Source organism: Nanorana parkeri, unplaced genomic scaffold (genome assembly GCF_000935625.1).
Source record: "Nanorana parkeri isolate BGI_ZX_2015 unplaced genomic scaffold, ASM93562v1 scaffold17, whole genome shotgun sequence".
NCBI classification, from domain to species: Eukaryota; Metazoa; Chordata; class Amphibia; order Anura; family Dicroglossidae; genus Nanorana; species Nanorana parkeri.
This window is the reverse complement of record NW_017306285.1, coordinates 3,825,550-3,842,831: the sequence shown is the minus strand read 5'-3', so window position 1 is coordinate 3,842,831 and position 17,282 is coordinate 3,825,550. Positions and strand designations below refer to the sequence as shown.

Below are 17,282 nucleotides of genomic sequence, written 5' to 3'. Positions count from 1 at the left end.
AGACTGAAAAGGCTTTTTGTCACTACAGACAGATGTCCCCATGGGGAGATTACCCCTCTGTTCCTGTTCTGGAGACAAATCAAAATTTTAGATTTTTTTTCTCACTTTCAGATACGATGACAATGGCCACCAAGATCCTACCTAGGGTGGAAGCACAGACAGCTATAAAAGCTTGCCAGGGGTTCTAATCCCTTACCACTCCATACAAAACTTTTCATTCTTTTTCCACATTAGTCTTTGTAGTGCTGCCGGGTCTTGGACAAACCTGGGAAGAAGGTCATCATTTGTCGCACCCACTGTTTCAAAAAGATCCACCGACGCTTGCTCTGCAGGACGGTTTATAAACACACACCTCTGCATATGGCAGCATTCGCTCACCCAACCTCTGGTACCAAGATAGGAAGCCGTCTTTTTTTTCTTTTGTGCTAATTCTTTTTTTTTGGACAATGACAAAAGAGGCCAAGACAATTTTCGCTGTCGCCCATGAATGTTTATTAAGAAAACTGTATAAAAAAAGGAAGAACTCCGAAGGTGAAAGAGGGGACCCCAAATAACCAGGTTACATTAACATTCGACCAATGCCGACCTGGCCATTGGAGGCACTTTAACTCATCGTAATGGGGAGGGAGAAGCCCCTCGGTCTGACACAGTGCAGTGAGAGAATATCACAGTGATCGGATCCCTGCCCTCCCCCAACAACAAAAAATATCTACCTTTACTAAGCTCCCCCAGGGCCAGAGGGTGAAGCCCTATATTCCCTGGAGTTTTGCGGCTTCTAACTAGAGCAACATTCATTAATTAAATCACTGCTATGGGCAAGGGGAAGACTTTAAAAATATGTTGTTTTTATTTGACATGTTCCAGTGTTAGACGATGTATGGCTGTGGGCCTCAGGAGAAGAGGAGCAGTACCCCTCCCTCCCTAAATTTATACTATATACAGTGACATTCTAAGGATGCAAAGATGAATTTATATGTTCGCTAATGAAATTTGTAAGCGGTAGTCCTGGTAGTGTTGAGTGCTGGCTCGCCCATTTCACATGTTCTCATTGGCCAGTGAGGCTGACCTTCATAGTGATGAGCCAATAGGACCACAGAGGGGTTGGGCCAGTCCTCACCACATTAGGATTTGTGATGCCTGATGTGTAGGTATGTGCTGTTTGGTACCATCACAAGTTTACCTTTAACAGAGGCTCTAACAATCTAAAACAACAGGCTACATAGGGTCTCTGCCTTTCTATTGCGGTTGACTATTTCTAGTCTTAGAACACAGCCCTGCTACAATTGGCAGGGGTTGCTACTTAAAGGCTACTCCTTGGGAATAAATATTGTATATGGCACAGATATTTACAGTAAATATAGCACACCTATGATAACATTATCTGCTATTGCTCATTGCTTTGGAGGTCATGTGCTGCGGAAGGGTCAGTTACAGAACATAAGTAGGGCGTACCTTGCTCATCATCACATGACCCGGAAATGTCATGATGGAAGTCGGCAGTGATGTATCTGTGATACCGGTGGCGGTATCCGTCGCTGTCCTGTGCGGGCACGCCGCGGGTTCCCGTCCCTGGGTCGCCGACGAGCCTTGGTGACATCTGGTGCCAGGGACCGTCGCCGTCCTGCGCAGGCACACTGCGGGTCTCCGCCGCCTCCCTATCCAGGGCCGCCTACATCGGGCGCAGGCGCTGCGGGACTCCGCCCCCTCCAGATCGAGCACTCGGCTTAAAGCCGCTGCTCGCTAGTTGATCGGCGTCCTGCTGTTGATCGTAGCTCCTCACTCGCCCCACTGGACCTGGAAGCCGTGGACTGCTCCAACTGCCTCAGCAATCACCGCAACCGCAAGTAACCTGGGCTATAGAGGGATATAGCTCCAGGAGATTCCAACTGGTTAATTGCTAGGAGTGACTTGTCTACATTCACTCCTGTTACCTCATGGGAACCTATTGCCTGATACTACTTCGTACTTCCTCCAACTACTTGTTTATCTGAGGCTGCTACTACTACTACCTAAAACTCAATTAGTACCTATGGGTACAGACCACTGTTACCATTGTTCCATTGATTACTGCTACCATATATATTGCCTATACTACTGTGGCTTAAACGTTGCTGCCTTCTAGGGGTTCATGTTGGTATTGAAGTATCTCGACTATACTTACCTACTCCAAACCCTCTGTGACGTCCTTCCTGATAACGGGATGTGATGTGATGCAGCTCCCTCTTCGCCTTTCTCAAATACAGGGCATATGAGGAGAAGCTGCGATCTGATACCCGTACTTATACATACCTTGACCCTCCGCAGTTGAGATCCATAGGGGAATACAATCCTCTTCAAGGGCGAGTGTTACAGTACATTAGGACCTCACAAAATGGATCCAGCGGAATTAGCCCAACACATAATAACTATCCCAACAAATGGAGGCTCTTACGTTGAACGTGAGCGAACTCCGCACCGAAAACCAAACCCTACGCAAGACTATTGCTCAAAGGCTACCAGAGGGGGCCTCTGCCAGTGTAGGACCCGAACCCAAGGTGAGGCCTCCTGACATCTTTTCAGGGGAACGTAAGAACTATAGTGACTTTCTAAACGCATGTAAACTCATGTTTGAATTAAAGCCCAGGTCGTACCCAAATGATCGCGTAAAAGTACGCACTATGATATCCTACCTACGAGGGGAGCCCAGAGCCTGGGCAAACACGTATTCAGAAACCGATGACCCTTTACTGGAGTCATATGATGGGTTCATTGCTGCCATGTCCCAATTGTATGACGACCCAGGAAAGCAAATAACTGCGGCAAATGCTATTCGAAACATCCGGCAAGGTAAACGACCTGTGGAAAATTTAATTGCGGAGATCAAGCGCTGGGTGCGCCAGACGGAATAGACTTTAAGATCAAAACTGTGGAATTACAGGGAAAGAAGATCAAATTACAGATCTGGGACACAGCCGGACAGGAGCGATTCCACACCATTACCACCTCCTATTACAGAGGGGCCATGGGAGTCATGTTAGTCTACGATATCACAAATGCCAAAAGCTTTGAGAACATCAACAAGTGGCTCAGAAATATTGATGAGCATGCCAATGCAGATGTGGAGCGGATGCTGCTAGGAAGCAAGTGTGACATGGAGGACAAGAGGGTGGTGCCCAAAGCAAAGGGAGAACAGATTGCTCGGGAGCACGGAATTAAGTTTTTTGAGACTGGTGCAAAAGCAAACATAAACATTGAGAAGGCGTTCCTCACGTTAGCGGAAGACATACTTCGAAAGAAGAAGTATGGGCCTCGCAGAGGCCGTTAAGGACGAACTGGCCAGGATTGAACTACCACAGAGCCTGGATGCTCTCATGCAACTCTCCATCTCTATCGACTGTCGCCTGAGAGAAAGACGCTCCGGAAGACTTACAGGGATACCCTGGACACCGCGTAAAACATCCACATCACCTCCTTCCGAACCAATGGTCGGCATCATTAGAGGTCCAATATCACAAGACGAAAGATCCAGAAGTCGGACTCAGAACCTTTGCATGTACTGTGCCGCCACCGATCACCTGGTGGACGAATGTTCAGCTGTAAGGAGGAAGAATGCAGGTAAGATTCCTCGCATTGCTAAAATTTATTCCCCACATCTGCAATCCACGAATTATATTTATATATCCTTATCCTTACAGTGGGAACAAAGAAGACTGCAGATTGATGCCATGATTGACTCCGGCGCATGCGGGAATTTCATAGACGCACAACTGGTCTACTAGAACTGCATCCCCACCTGCAGAAAATCCACACCTCTGTCAGTTAGTTTCATCGACGGAACCCATTTGTCCTCTGGTCCAATAGCCCTACAAACACAACCTCTGATGGTGGTTACCAAAGACAATCACAGGGAGTACATAGCCTTTGACGTGATTCCGTCTCCTGTATTTCCTGTCATACTGGGCATCCCCCGGTTAAAACTGCATCAGCCAAACCTCATATGGGCAGATAATGCAGTGCAGCTAAACTCCAATTACTGCCAAGATACCTGTTACCCTTCAAAAACCATCATGGATCTCAAACGGGAAGGAATTCCCCTACACTACCAAGACGTTTTCAACACCAAGAACGCAGATGTATTACCTCCGCATCGATCATACGACTGCCCCATCGATCTCTTTCCAGGCAGTGTGATTCCCATAGGAAGGATATATCAGCTATCCCAACCTGAACTAAATCACCTCAAAAACTACCTTGAAGAGAACCTCAAAAAAGGGTTCATTCGACCATCCACCTCTCCCGCAGGAGACCCGAGTCTACACCAAACTCAACTTGAAGGGCGCATATAATTTGATACGTATGCGGGACGAATGGAAAACTGCTTTCAGGACCCGTTACGGGCTATTTGAGTATACGGTTATGCCTTTCGGGTTGAGTAACGCCCCGGCCACGTTCCAATGCTTAATTAATGGTATCTTCAGAGATGTCTTAGAAGTATGCGTGGTTATCTATTTGGACGATATCCTCATATACTCTGACAGCCTCCAAGACCATCAAAGACACGTACGATGGGTATTATCCAGACTCCGAGCCCATCGTCTTTATGCCAAACTGGAGAAATGTATTTTTGAGAGTGATACAGTTCCTTTCCTGGGTTATGTCATCTCCCCGGAAGGCGTACAGATGGATACCTCCAAGATCGACTGTATACTACATTGGCCCGTACCTCATTCTCGAAGAGCGCTGCAACCCTTCCTCGGATTTGCAAACTTCTACCGGAAGTTTATAAAAAAAACTTCTCCAGTACAGTTAAACCTCTCTCAAACCTCACTAGCACCAAGTTGAGATTTACTTGGAATTCGGAAACCCCAAAAAACCTTTGATGACTTAAAACGCAGATTCACTACTGCTCCCATATTTAAATTGCCTAACCCTGCTTCCCAATACATTCTCGAAGTGGACGCGTCCGAGTGGGCCATTGGAGCAGTATTGTCCCAACGAGAATCTCTTTCTACCCCACTACACCCGGTGGCATTCCACTCCAGAACGCTCAACAATGTTGAACAGAATTACCCAATAGGGGAAAAGGAATTGCTGGCCATAAAAGATGATCTGGAGACCTGGAGGCACTTGCTAGAGGGTACACTTCACCCGATCATTATCTATTCCGATCACCGGAATCTCCAATACCTAAAAACTACCAAAACCCTGTCCTCCAGGCAGGTACGTTGGAGTCTTTTTTTTGATCGGTTCGATTACATCATAACGTACAGACCAGGTTCCAAGAACGGCAAAGCGGACTCCCTTTCCAGAATCAGTGATGCCTCGAAAGCGAACTCTTTAACCACTTCGATCATACCTCCGGAACGGGTGCTTGCCACCACCATTGATTTAAAGCGGCAACTCAAAACGGAATTACATCTGTGACCAACCACCCTCCTGGTCTGTAGCGTGATGGTGAGGGGTTCCTCTACAGGGACTCCAAACTGTACATTCCCCCTTCCATGCGTGTTCAGATCCTCAAACTTCTACATGATTCACCAAATGCTGGTCATCCAGGTGTCAACAGGACCCTCGAGCTTGTCCGGCGGTATTCCTGGTGGCCAAAGATGCAGCTGACCGTTTCTAAATATGTGACCACCTGTACGGTCTGTGCTTCCTGTAAGCACGAGAGTCAACCTTCCTATGGGTTGCTGGCAAATCTTCCCATACCAAACCAACCATGTCTACATTCACTACTGTTACCTCATGGGAATCTATTGCCTGATACTACTTCGTACTTCCTCCAACTACTTGTTTATCTGAGGCTGCTACTACCTAATACTCAATTAGTACCTATGGGTACAGACCACTGTTACCATTATTCAATTGATTACTGCTACCATATACACTGAGTGGCCAGATTATTATGACCACCCCATCAGTACTTTGTTGGGCCACGAGATGACTTAGTTGGGCCGCCTCGTGACTCCACGAGATGTTGCGAGGAATCTGACACTGCACTGTTGCCATTGTGTTGTCTTGTACCAGTCTTGCCACTCTCCGTTCTGCCCTAACATTGACTAGTCGCTGACGGCCACAATTCGCACGTTCAGACCCAGATTTTCGGCTGACAGTCCAGTCTTCTGATCTTGCACAATAAAATAATTTAACAGTCACTGCTAAGATATGAAAACCTTGCACTGCACTACCCTCTAACCACCAACAGGTGGAGCTGTATTTTATTGCTAGGTTACATGATGTAAGTGCCTTGCTGTAGCTGTACTGTGGTAAGCTGGAATACGATGTCTGCAGTCTGGATGAACCCGTAGTAACCGGCGCTCTCTAACATCTGACGCCCATAGCACAACGCAGCTGCTACTTTCCTAAATAGATCTGCATTACTAAAGGCATTGATCGCCCTTTGTTCCTCCAATGTAATCCAAAGACTATTTAAAAGGGTTAAAAGGCAAAACAGTCAGAGAGCAGCCAACTTGTGAGCTGCTCTAGATTACATGCAGTCTGTTCATTTTATGTTTGTTTCTCCTCCGTAGCACTTCAGCAGAGGGTTTTATGCAGTGGAGAAAGGTCAATTCTAAAAATAACCTCTTTCGGTCTTTGTCATGGCTCCTGTTCACTCCTTTTATGCAATATTTTTCGTTGGCCTAAAGGTGACCATAAAATCGTGCAATTTTGTTTCAAGCGGGCCAACATTTTTGGACATCACAACACATGGTTTAGTCACTCTTCGCTAACTTGCAGAGATGAACTTCCAGAATGCTGGACATTTTCTGTAGCTTGGCATAGGGTTTGATCTCACAGCCGGGAAATGGAAAGACATAGGGGCTCAACGGCGGATAGAAATGCCTGCTTGACGTTTTCTATTTCCCGGGACCTCCAGGTGCAGTAACCCCCCTGCCCCTGGCACAGCTGACCAAAGCTTTTTAGTCTGTTGTCACTGGTGTTATCACCCATCCTAGTCTTCCATACATTTTCACGGAGTATATACTGTGCAGTGTAACACTACCATCCTCTACTGTATTCTGCATAGGTAACTACTGAGAATTCACATGCCAGTGACAACAACAGCTTAGCCAAAAACATATCTGTTTGCCCATAGCAGCGAAGGGAATTTGCAGTGAAACGTTGCGGTGGGTGGGGGTTTGTTTTTGGGGTTAGATCAGAGACGTGTCGGCCCCAGAAGACCTCCAGCGTGTTGGTGACCCCTTCTATATTCGCCATCTGATCCAGTTATGGTTTCTGACCCCTCTGCATTTTTCCGGGAGAGATGGAATTATGGAGTGTTCTTGGCGTTACAGTAGTCATTTTGGCACAGGGAGATTGCAGTCGCAAATAATTCGGTCACAGTGTTTGGCAGGGTCATCTCTGTTAGAAATTCCCAAATGAAGCTGAAGAGAAGAATAAAAAGACAATCTGAAGCAGGGAGACAGATTTCACCATATTAACAAAAATATAGTTTTAAGGGCCTGAGTCGCGGGGCTTTTATTTGCCTCAAGTGGGTTTTACAATGCCATACAAGTCTATAGGAATGCAAAACCCACTCCAGGCAGGCTAAATGCAGAACCACCGCAGGTCAGATGCACCCGTCAGTGAATTCTGAATTATCTCAGAAGTGTCTCAAACTGAAATGCTCAAAAAAGCATATGTACTAGTTAGCATAGGTGTCACCCCCCCCTCCACATGCTGTGGTTCCATTCTCCGACCCTTACATTACTGCTATTTTCTTTATTGCTGTAGAGGTTGGAGGATGAATCCATGCAATGTGGCGTAGGGTGCAGGCATCCAACTATCCCACAGTGTTGAATGTTGAAAAGACTGGTGATGCTGCAGTGCTGGAATGGAGGGAAGGTAGGAGATACAAAGAGTTATAAAGGTAAGCTCTTCAACTGCAAGGGACTGTACTTTAGGAATGTCTTTTAACCGTGACAGGGTCTCTTTAAAGACTTCACCTATTCTACAGGTGTCAGCAGAAAGGAAATCAGAAAGCAGAAGAGTCTGTGGTTGCTTACAGTGATGTTCTGAGGTGCCAAATGACGGCTGGGCCCATCACATCTCACTCTAATACAGGCTAAACCCCCATCATTTCTATGGTGACAGTATGAAGGTTCACAGACTAGAGTAGGCCTTAAACATGAGAATGCATTGGCTAAGTCATATACAGAGTCTACCTCGTTCATAGGAATTCCTGGGGCTGATCTGTCAAAAACTAAAACAAGGTACATAATTTCATCTAATAGGTTCCACTGTATTGCTTATGGCTCCAACCCAAAATTACAGATCCCATCATTTTATACAAGGACCAGGTACTCTTAACCCGCAGTACAGGTTAATAATGTCTTTGCTTCTCTTGCCCGTACCTTGACTGAGCAGCTGCAGATTGCGGACCTCCTCTCGTACCTGCAGCTGGAGGACCTGCTGTAAGACCTCCTGCCTCTGAGACTCGTGGATAATGCCCATACGCTGCAATTTCTCTGCATTCAGCCTCAGCAGGGCTCGTCCTGGGGGATAGAGACAAGAAAAGAATATGCATACTGTACTGGGTAACATACTAGCAGGTTTATATAAGGGCAACTCTAGAAAACAAATCATGCAATGCAACTGTGCATATAGTAGACAAAAAGAACAGGTTCTCTTTAATGCCCCCTCTCCAACAGCACATACTTACCGTTTGCAGACACCCCATGCCCCTTTAATTATCCGTCAAAAGAAGATACTCGGTACTCGGAGTATATAACTCATTCCCACCCTCTCATTTTGGCAGCACATGTGCTTTGTATTTGGCCCAGCACTGACTGGACTTAGGGAAGAATGGAAGTGCCTCTAGATGGCACCAACAAGTAGAGGATTACTCATCAGCGCCATCTGTGGGTGCTAGTGCTGTGTTTTATAACTGAACCCCTTAGTGTTGTATGACCCATAGGAAACAATGCATTGCCTGTGCAGCTGACCTTATTCTCAAGAGTTGTTAAGGAGTTAAGCTGGCCAAGCATGTCAAGATTTCCAATGGATGCCGCCATTATTCGGCTGATCTTTTTCCGTCCGCCTCCTTTGATTACTACACTTAAAGAAGATGTAAGCCCTTAATGGAGAAGTTCAGTGTATGTAAATCTGGCCTTAAAGAAGTGGTATCAGGAGGGCCACCCAAGACTCGAATTCAAGCTCTGTATGGCCAGCTTTAGGCAAAGACATTGCAGTGGCTTAAACTTTTCTTTCCTCCAGTCTACAAATTGTGTATCTGAAAAAAATGTTGCAGCCAAATTATGTAAAATGTGAAATTCTTTAGACTTTATCTCCGCCAAAAACACTTTCTCCCTCCTCATCCAAGTCTAATTCTTGCTGCTCCCTATAGCACATACTCCCCTCATCTCTCCACCAGTTTATCTTTCATCTAGTCCATTTTCTGTTTAGTTTTTTTCCCTTTTCACTCTCCTCCCTTGTTTCTCGTCTCTCCTGAGGATGGCATCTTCTCTCTGTACTTTTATCTGCTGCGTACATTAAGACTTGTGCTGTATGCTGCCCGGGGGTATGGATCTCGCAGTGAGAGCTGTTGCGTGTCTGCTGGGATTCAGGCACAGTCAGAAGATGTAACCCATTCACTGTTTATGGCTCTGTCCCTGAGACACAGCACAGTGTAGGCTTGGACTCCGATACGCAGCCTGTGGGGGTATACAGAGACGCCAGCCAACAATATGTTCAATTTGCTCCTCGAGTTTGTAAGCCTCTGTTGTTACAAATGCAGCAACATATGGGTTTCTCCCTTTTATACACATTGTACAACATTTTTTGTTCATTCATAGGCTAGAGCCACACAAGACCTGCAAGGGGTAGATGTAGATCTCTGTCTAAAGGTAACTACACTTAAAGGAGATGTAACCCCTTTAATGGAGAAGTTCGGTTTATGTAAAGCTGGCTTTAAACAAAGCGAATATGAGCTGGTTTTTGATGAACCGGACAAAATACGCCCAGCGAGGGGCCTTGTCAACAGCCTACCACCCTACATCCTCCCATCTCAAAATTGAAGGCGCTGGGCGGCACATTGACGGCTAAACAGTGACTGCAGCCACTCAGGTATTCTGACAGCAAAACCCTCACCGATGTCAGAATACAATAACCCGGCTGAGGGGGATTACCCCATACATGCTGCCACGGGGCTAAAAGAGACAAAAATATAAGTGTATGGCATACTTAAAAGATAGTTTCCTTGAGGCTTAGAGCAGGGATGGGACACTGCAGGTACCCCAAGCCGGCTCTAAGGCCAAAAACGGACCGATCATGTGACCCATCAGATCAGTCAGATCTTGGTCTCTGCTCCTCCAGCACTGGCTTGAACTACAAGCCAGGAAGGGAGCAGGTGCGGTTGGCTCTAGCTATTAGCCGTGAACAGAGAGACAGAGACAGTTGTTAATTAGGCAGCTGGGGGTAGAAATATTAAAATATTGATTTGTAAAGGTGGCCATACACTTTACAACCATCGCAAGACCTTAGTCTTGCGATGGTTGTAAAGTAATTAAAAAAACATACGATCTGCCCATCTCGCTCCTGTGATGGAGTACAATCGCAGTACAAATTAGCTAACTAAACCTGAGATTGTAGTCCATCACAGAAGCGAGCTTGGAGCGGTGACTACTTTACAACACACAGGGACCATGGGGAACACAAGTAGCCCCCCTCCAGAAGAAAGGACAGTGTCAGCACCAATTCAGAGATGATTGGAGGATCTATAGCCGAGTGATACACAGATAAGGTCCAGTATTGTTAATAGTTAAGGTTCTTGAATGCATTTTGAAGATGTAACTCCTGAGTTTAGTGTCACTTCAACTTTTGTTGCTGAGGTTTTTGACAATAACAGTTAATGAAAGGTTACCTGTGATGGCGTGGTGGGAGAAGGCCTCGACATAGGTGAGATAGTTGTGTGGGCAATGCTTCTTCAGCCACTTGCACACGTCTTGCTGGGTCCAGAGGACGACCGGTTTTGTGAGGCAGCTGAAGGACGGGCTAGTGTGATAAATTCCGTATTGATCGCTGGGTCTTACCTGTGCCAGGAATAAAACTGGGATTAATTGATGCATGCGCAGAGGAGCGCAAGATCCTGGAGACCAGTAAATGGTGGATAACGGGCCAACTGACCTAGAAAATGTTATTCGGATCCTGCAGTGTGAAAAGGAGAGACGCTCCAGCAGTCATTACAGCAGTGCAGGGCCGTTGTATATGTCTTTCACCGGCCCACTTTATTTAATATATTTTGTCACAGTTTTATAGGTAAAAGGCCACAGAAGGATAAAGCCGCATAACCACCCTCTGCTACCTTTGTGTTTCCATAATTCCCTGCTGGCGCTGGCCCATGTAGTCACATGTCTGCCTTGCAGGAGAATTTTTTTTTTGCTGAACCATCATGATGCCTCCCCTGCTTTCTTCCCCATAAGGCTCATTAGACCTTATAATTAAACACTGATAAAGTGTAAACGCTTCAAAGTGTTCTGTTGTGCCCGCTGTATCTGTGCTTTCACTTTATTAATCTTCCCAAACACTTCTTCCTGGTGACCATCATTTACTTCCTTTCTCAAAATGTGATCGCTCTATGTAATTACCATGTGCATGCCCAGCTTAAAGAACCTCTACCCTCCTGGAGGACCCAGAGCAGTATTGTATAATATTTTTTGGGATACTTACCTTTTCCAGATGTCTACAGACTGGTCATGTTACAGTCCATGTACCCATTGCACTCCTGACCGCTCATCCATTGAAAGTAAGGTGGGTGCATCGGTAGTCGATGGATGGCCACCGTCCAGTAGTATAGAAAAATATGGACACCGGCATTCCAAGGATAGAATACGTCTATTTAATGACGTGCGTGCAAAATGTACGCACACCATTAAATAGACGTATTCTATCCTTGGAGTGCCGGTGTCCATATTTTTCCAGACTGGTCATGTGACACACAGTGTCCTCTTCTTTTCTGGTCTTCTCCTGGAAGTAGAATGATGCAGAGCGTGGCACTGCCGTGATGATGTCAGTAGTGATCTCTACTTCAATACAATGTATGTGTGCAGGGCGCCATTGTGGGATCTTGTCAGGGGGCGGGTCCGTGACGCCCTGTTAACTGGACATCATTAAAACCTGAACGACTGAGGATATCTAGTAGAGAAGTGGTAATGCAGGGGCAACTCTAAGTTAAAAAAATAATGCAGCTAGAGTTGATTTTTTTAAAGCTCCAGGTGGATTAAAAATAATAGCCTGGAGCTGGGATTTAGCCGTACTCTGTTAGCAATCTGCTTCTAGGTTTATGGGCCTGGAATGGATGAACTACATAGCCTTTCCAGCTACCAAATATGTACTCTCAACCTGGGCAGCAGCAATAAGGACCCAGCCTCATTGCAATGGCAGGAAGGGCGTTTTGCTGAGCCCTTTATTATACACAGGAATGTGTTACTGACAATCTGCAACATCATATGTGGAAGACTGTATGCCACCCCACCCTCCACAGCCATGCCACCATAGGCCATGTCCTATCTTTTCAATGCAGAAATCCAGCCCTAAGCCCACCGTCACCTATGCAGCCCTATTATCCACCGACTGGGGGAGGCAACTGGCAAGCTTTTTATCTTTTTAAATAACATGAATGAAATGCTGGTTTATATGAAATCACTTAATAACATGAATGAATAACTATATAAAAATAGGGAGCTTATTAGACGGGAAGATATTTAAACTGCTCCTGTCAGACTGAGGAGTGATCATTTCCTATACATAAATGTGCAGAGAGAGAGAGAGAGAGACAAGTTTTTCTGGTTGTCCATTTTATGAGATCGGCTCAGCTGCATATTATCCCTGTTAGCTGTACAAGCAGGAACAACATTTACAGCTGTCTCTGTCATTACAAAGTACAAAACATTATATTCAGATGGAATTTTCCTGAACTGTGGAAACTTTACCCAAAAATAGGCAAACAGAGGAGAAAGGACCAGTCACCATTATTGCCTGAGGTCTCTCCCTACTGACTTACCGTGCCTCGTTCTGCACCATGTCCCTGTACGGAGGCCATCTTGATAAAGGGGCGGGGTGATCTGGGGAGGGACATTTTTAAGAAGCAGCAAGAGAGGAGGAGTAAGCACAATGCCTTAGAATAAATGAAACAGAAGCAGGGAGATCTTTGCACTGCAGGTGCTCAGGTAGAGCTTTCTCTCCAGTAAGAAGACCAGTGAACAGCACAGGAGTGACATCACCAAATCTTAATCCAAATCCAGTGAGACAGTCATAGGCCGCAGAGATGTAGATGATCTCACACTGCAGGTATATAGCTATGATGCTGTAGGTACACAAGAAGTACACTGCTATGTCTCAGGATGAATACAAGACTTTTATAACACTCACCCCGGTACCAAGGGTCAAAACTATAACTAGTGAGTCAGACTTCACCTAGAACAGCCCCCGTTTCCCTAAGGAGAGCAGGCCTACCAGTACTTAGTTGCCCCAGGGGATTAAGACACAATGCTTTAGTTTCTGGCCACGCAGTACAAGGCTGGTGGCGGTCAGGGCAGGCGCTAAATGTAATCCAGAGACAGACAAAGGTCAGGGCAGGCAGCAGATGAAGCGTAGTGCAGAAACAGTCCAAGGTCGAGCCAGACGGCAGACGAAGTGTAGTCCGTAAGGCAGGTATGGGGTCAGTAACAGGATAATCCAAAGACAAGGCAAGACGGGCACCTATGAGCAAGGCAAGGTGAGGGCGAAGGAGCCAGGTAGAAAAACGCTATTACAAGCCCAGAGCCCCTGCTTTGTAATGCTCAAATAGAATGCCAAAGCGCTGCAGCCATTCAGAGGGGAGAATGCTAGGCAGATGAGGACACCTGCACAGAGGAATGCTGCGGTCAGCCAACAATAACGGAGTAGCGTTGCTGCCAAGAGTTGGGCCTGTTGCCAGCCAGCATCGATGTTCTGGCCAGGGAGTAGAGAGTGGCTGGGCGGTGGGCTGCCAAGTAGGTGTATGAGTGGGTCTCATGCTCCTAACAATTTTTCAGAGTAGTGTTCAGGCACATTTAAAATTTTTGAGTTCAAGTACACCTTATAAAGGACTTTGCTTTGACCTTTACTCCGTCTGAAGAGAGGAAAGAAAGTCCTGTGAAAATTCCAGGTTGTAATTTGGAGCTTACACAAAATGAAGGACTCCCTACCTACCGCCATGTGACAATGCTAGGTGTCTAAGCAGCCAGTCAGCAAGCACCAAGGCTATCATGTGGGAGGCAGGGGAGTATGGGTATGTCACTGTGCTTTCTGCGGCTTCATAGAGCGGCATGGGAGCGTAAGTATGTGGAGGTTGTGCAGCTGGGGAGGGGGGTCTCAGTTATGTGAACCTATTGCTTTGCCCTGCACTAGAAAAGTGCAGCTTCACTTTAAATCTGACTAGTTCTCTTTAAACCAAGAACAGCGAAGACAAGTTCCTCAGAGACAGACGTCTCCAGGGAACACATCACTGCACAGCGATACATAATTTCCTACGCAGCTCTGCGTATTGATATATTTTCTCCTGTGTGGCACTGCACGTTCATAAATCATCTTCACAGCAGTGCACTGCCATAAATAATTTTCTGTGCAGCTCTCTTTAATAACAGAACCCGGTTCAGGCCTTTTCTTCTTGTCCACTGGAGCCGCTCGTGCTTTTTTTTTTTCCTGCCAGCACACTATCTGGCTTGTTTACTAAAGCAAACCGTCATTAATCTGCTCATAGCCATGAGATGATGGCTGTCCTGTTTCAACTTTTATCACGTCTATGGGTGCCTCATATAATTATGGCATGGCCACACTCACAGAGGGGACAATTACCTTGCTAGGATAGAAAATCACAGCCATTATTGATCCCATCTGTGTTAGGCTGGCGTTGGCCTCCTGCTACGCCCCTTGCTTTCTCTCCACCGCAGCTATTGTACATTTGGCTTTCGCATTCTAAAAGCTCGTCCTGAGGGCAGCCGGAACGCGCATGCACAACTGAATATCCTCTATGGTCTATTCAGTCTCCCCATAGCTACTAGTCAAAAGATTTGATCTTTTAGTGATCTGGTTATTACAAACTGCAATCTGATTGGTTATTAGGGGTGACTGTACTTTTCACAGCAAAAGCAACAGGCCCATTTTAATCCCCTCACTCTTCCCAGCAGCACATACTCATCTTTCCTTTGCTCCTTGACCCTCCTTAAAGCTTTGAGGTGTAAAAAAAAAGAAACCTAGTACTTCCGCCTATGGATTAGCATGCAACTCACTCCGTGTGACAGGACCAGGCCAATCACCAAGCACCGGTGCTGCCACATGAGGAGATTGCATGTCCATGCATAAGCGACAGCTTAAATGACTCATAGTTTACATGGGGTCACGTCTCCTAAACCCAGCAGATAAAAGTACCTTTAATCACACATTAATAAAATCTAAGGTGTGAAGCCTACAAGCAGAACAACAAGCAAACTTTCTTTTTTAAAAGTTTTTGGATAGAAAGAGGAAGGATTACAACCTCTGTCAGAATTTATTGCTGTATCCCTGTGCCCCCTCACTTCCTGTCCATGTGATGGTGGGCACAGATACAGGAAGTATCCATATGTCCCTTTTCTTTATATTCCCTCCTCTTTCCTTAGTCCCTTTCTTCTCTACACCTCTTTCCTTCTTCTCTTTTCGTTATATACTCTTGCTGAAAGTACCCGCATCCACACATAATGCTTTCTACAGTTCATTTGGATAAAAGTCCAAAGTTAATTTAATGATATCACTTACCTATAATGCATTATTGGGAATAAAGAAATGCTAATTAGTTTGTCATCTAGCCAAGGGGATGTTTAGCCATATATCTGTTCCTTTGGTCCTTGGTTTTAAAGTGTATCTGTAGCCAAATTGTTTTCTTTTTCTTTTTGGAAAGAGTTGGGAATATTTTACTGCTCTCTGAGGATCAGTTAGAGAGATTCCTTCACTTCCTGTCTGGTAAAAAGGCTGTCCCCTAGACAGGAAGTGGGGGGAAATATCTTTAAGGTCTGGTCCACACCTGGGCGTTTTACAGCGCATTCCTACGCTCTGTAAAACGCTCAACATGTGAAAACCAATGATTGCCTATGGCACGGTTCCCACCTGGGTGTGTTACAGCGCGTAGGAACGCGCTGCAAAACGCCCTACGCCCAAAGAAGTACAGGAGCTTCTTTGGGGCGTATTTGCCGCGCGTATCCATTGGGATACAGCCAGGTAGCCCTCGGAAACGCGCGTTTGTCGCGCGCTCTTTTTTTTACCGCGAATCGTGGTAAAAACGTGCGCCACGAAACGCGCATATTCGATACGCCTAGGTGTGAACCCAGCCTAACAGTAGTGACACTAAACTCAAGAGTTAAATCTTAAAAATACATTCAAGTATTTTAACTGTTAGCAAAAATGTCTCTTATTTGTGTATCACTCGGCTGAAGATCCTCCAATCATCTCTGAATCGCTGTCCTTCCTTCTGGAGGGGGGCTACTTTTGTTCCCCATGGTCCCTGTGTGTGTTGTAAAGTAGTCACCGCTCCAAGCTCACTCCTGTGATGGACTACAATCTCACTACAAAAACTAAACATGAGATTGTAGCCCATCCCAGGAGGGAGCTTGGAGCGGTGACTACTTTACAACACACACAGGGACCATGGGGAACAAAAGTAGCCCCCCTCCAGAAGGAAGGACAGCGATTCAGAGATGATTGGAGGATCTTCAGCCGAGTGATACACAAATAAGAGACATTTTTGCTAACAGTTAAAATACTTGAATGTATTTTTAAGATTTAACTCCTGAGTTTAGTGTCAGTTAAAATAAAAAAAGGACACATCAGCTGCCAAAAAGGGTATTGCCATTCTTACGCTGAGCTGATTTACCTCCTTACAGCCGCACTGCCTCCCCCCTCCTCCCATAACTCATTTCACGCACCGCAATGTCCAGCTAGAAGTGTTAAAAGACCACGGAGCGGGGTAATGTCTGTGTGACTGTGCTCCAATCACCGGCATGATTGGAATATCCAATTATCTCGACGTCCATTTAGGTCACACATGAATTGTCCAGACAAGACACCTTCACAGCTCTACAGATCATTTCGACTGCAGTGTTTTCCTTTATATTCTCCCCCCTACGCACTACGTGACCGCAGTGGTCTAATTGGGGACGGGTAAATACCTTTCTCTGAAGAACTTACAAATCACCACTGAACTTAATATCCAGTTATGTCAGTTTCTCTTAAAGCCCAGCTCAAGCCAAAAGGTTTGTTTTTGTTTTAGTTAAGAAGGCTTTTTTTTGCAGTCTCTGTGCCAACTGGGGGGGGGG

The 17,282-nt window shown here is 45.8% G+C and overlaps 1 protein-coding gene and 1 pseudogene across 1 annotated transcript in view; one reads left to right on the top strand and one right to left on the bottom strand.

The window, feature by feature from the left end:
* Positions 1–2,417: 2,417 nt before the first annotated feature.
* Positions 2,418–3,304, top strand: LOC108789604 (annotated as a pseudogene).
* A 3,852-nt stretch (positions 3,305–7,156) lies between these two features.
* SAMD10 (sterile alpha motif domain containing 10) overlaps positions 7,157–17,282 on the bottom strand; it is a 20,486-nt gene continuing 10,360 nt past the window's right edge. The window contains exons 3-5 of the mRNA XM_018560317.1: positions 10,841–11,009; positions 8,334–8,474; positions 7,157–7,364 (exon numbers count right to left, since the gene is read on the bottom strand). Coding sequence (XP_018415819.1) covers positions 7,345–7,364; positions 8,334–8,474; positions 10,841–11,009 — 330 coding nt within the window. The 3' untranslated portion in view covers positions 7,157–7,344. The remainder of the gene's footprint in view (positions 7,365–8,333; positions 8,475–10,840; positions 11,010–17,282) is intronic.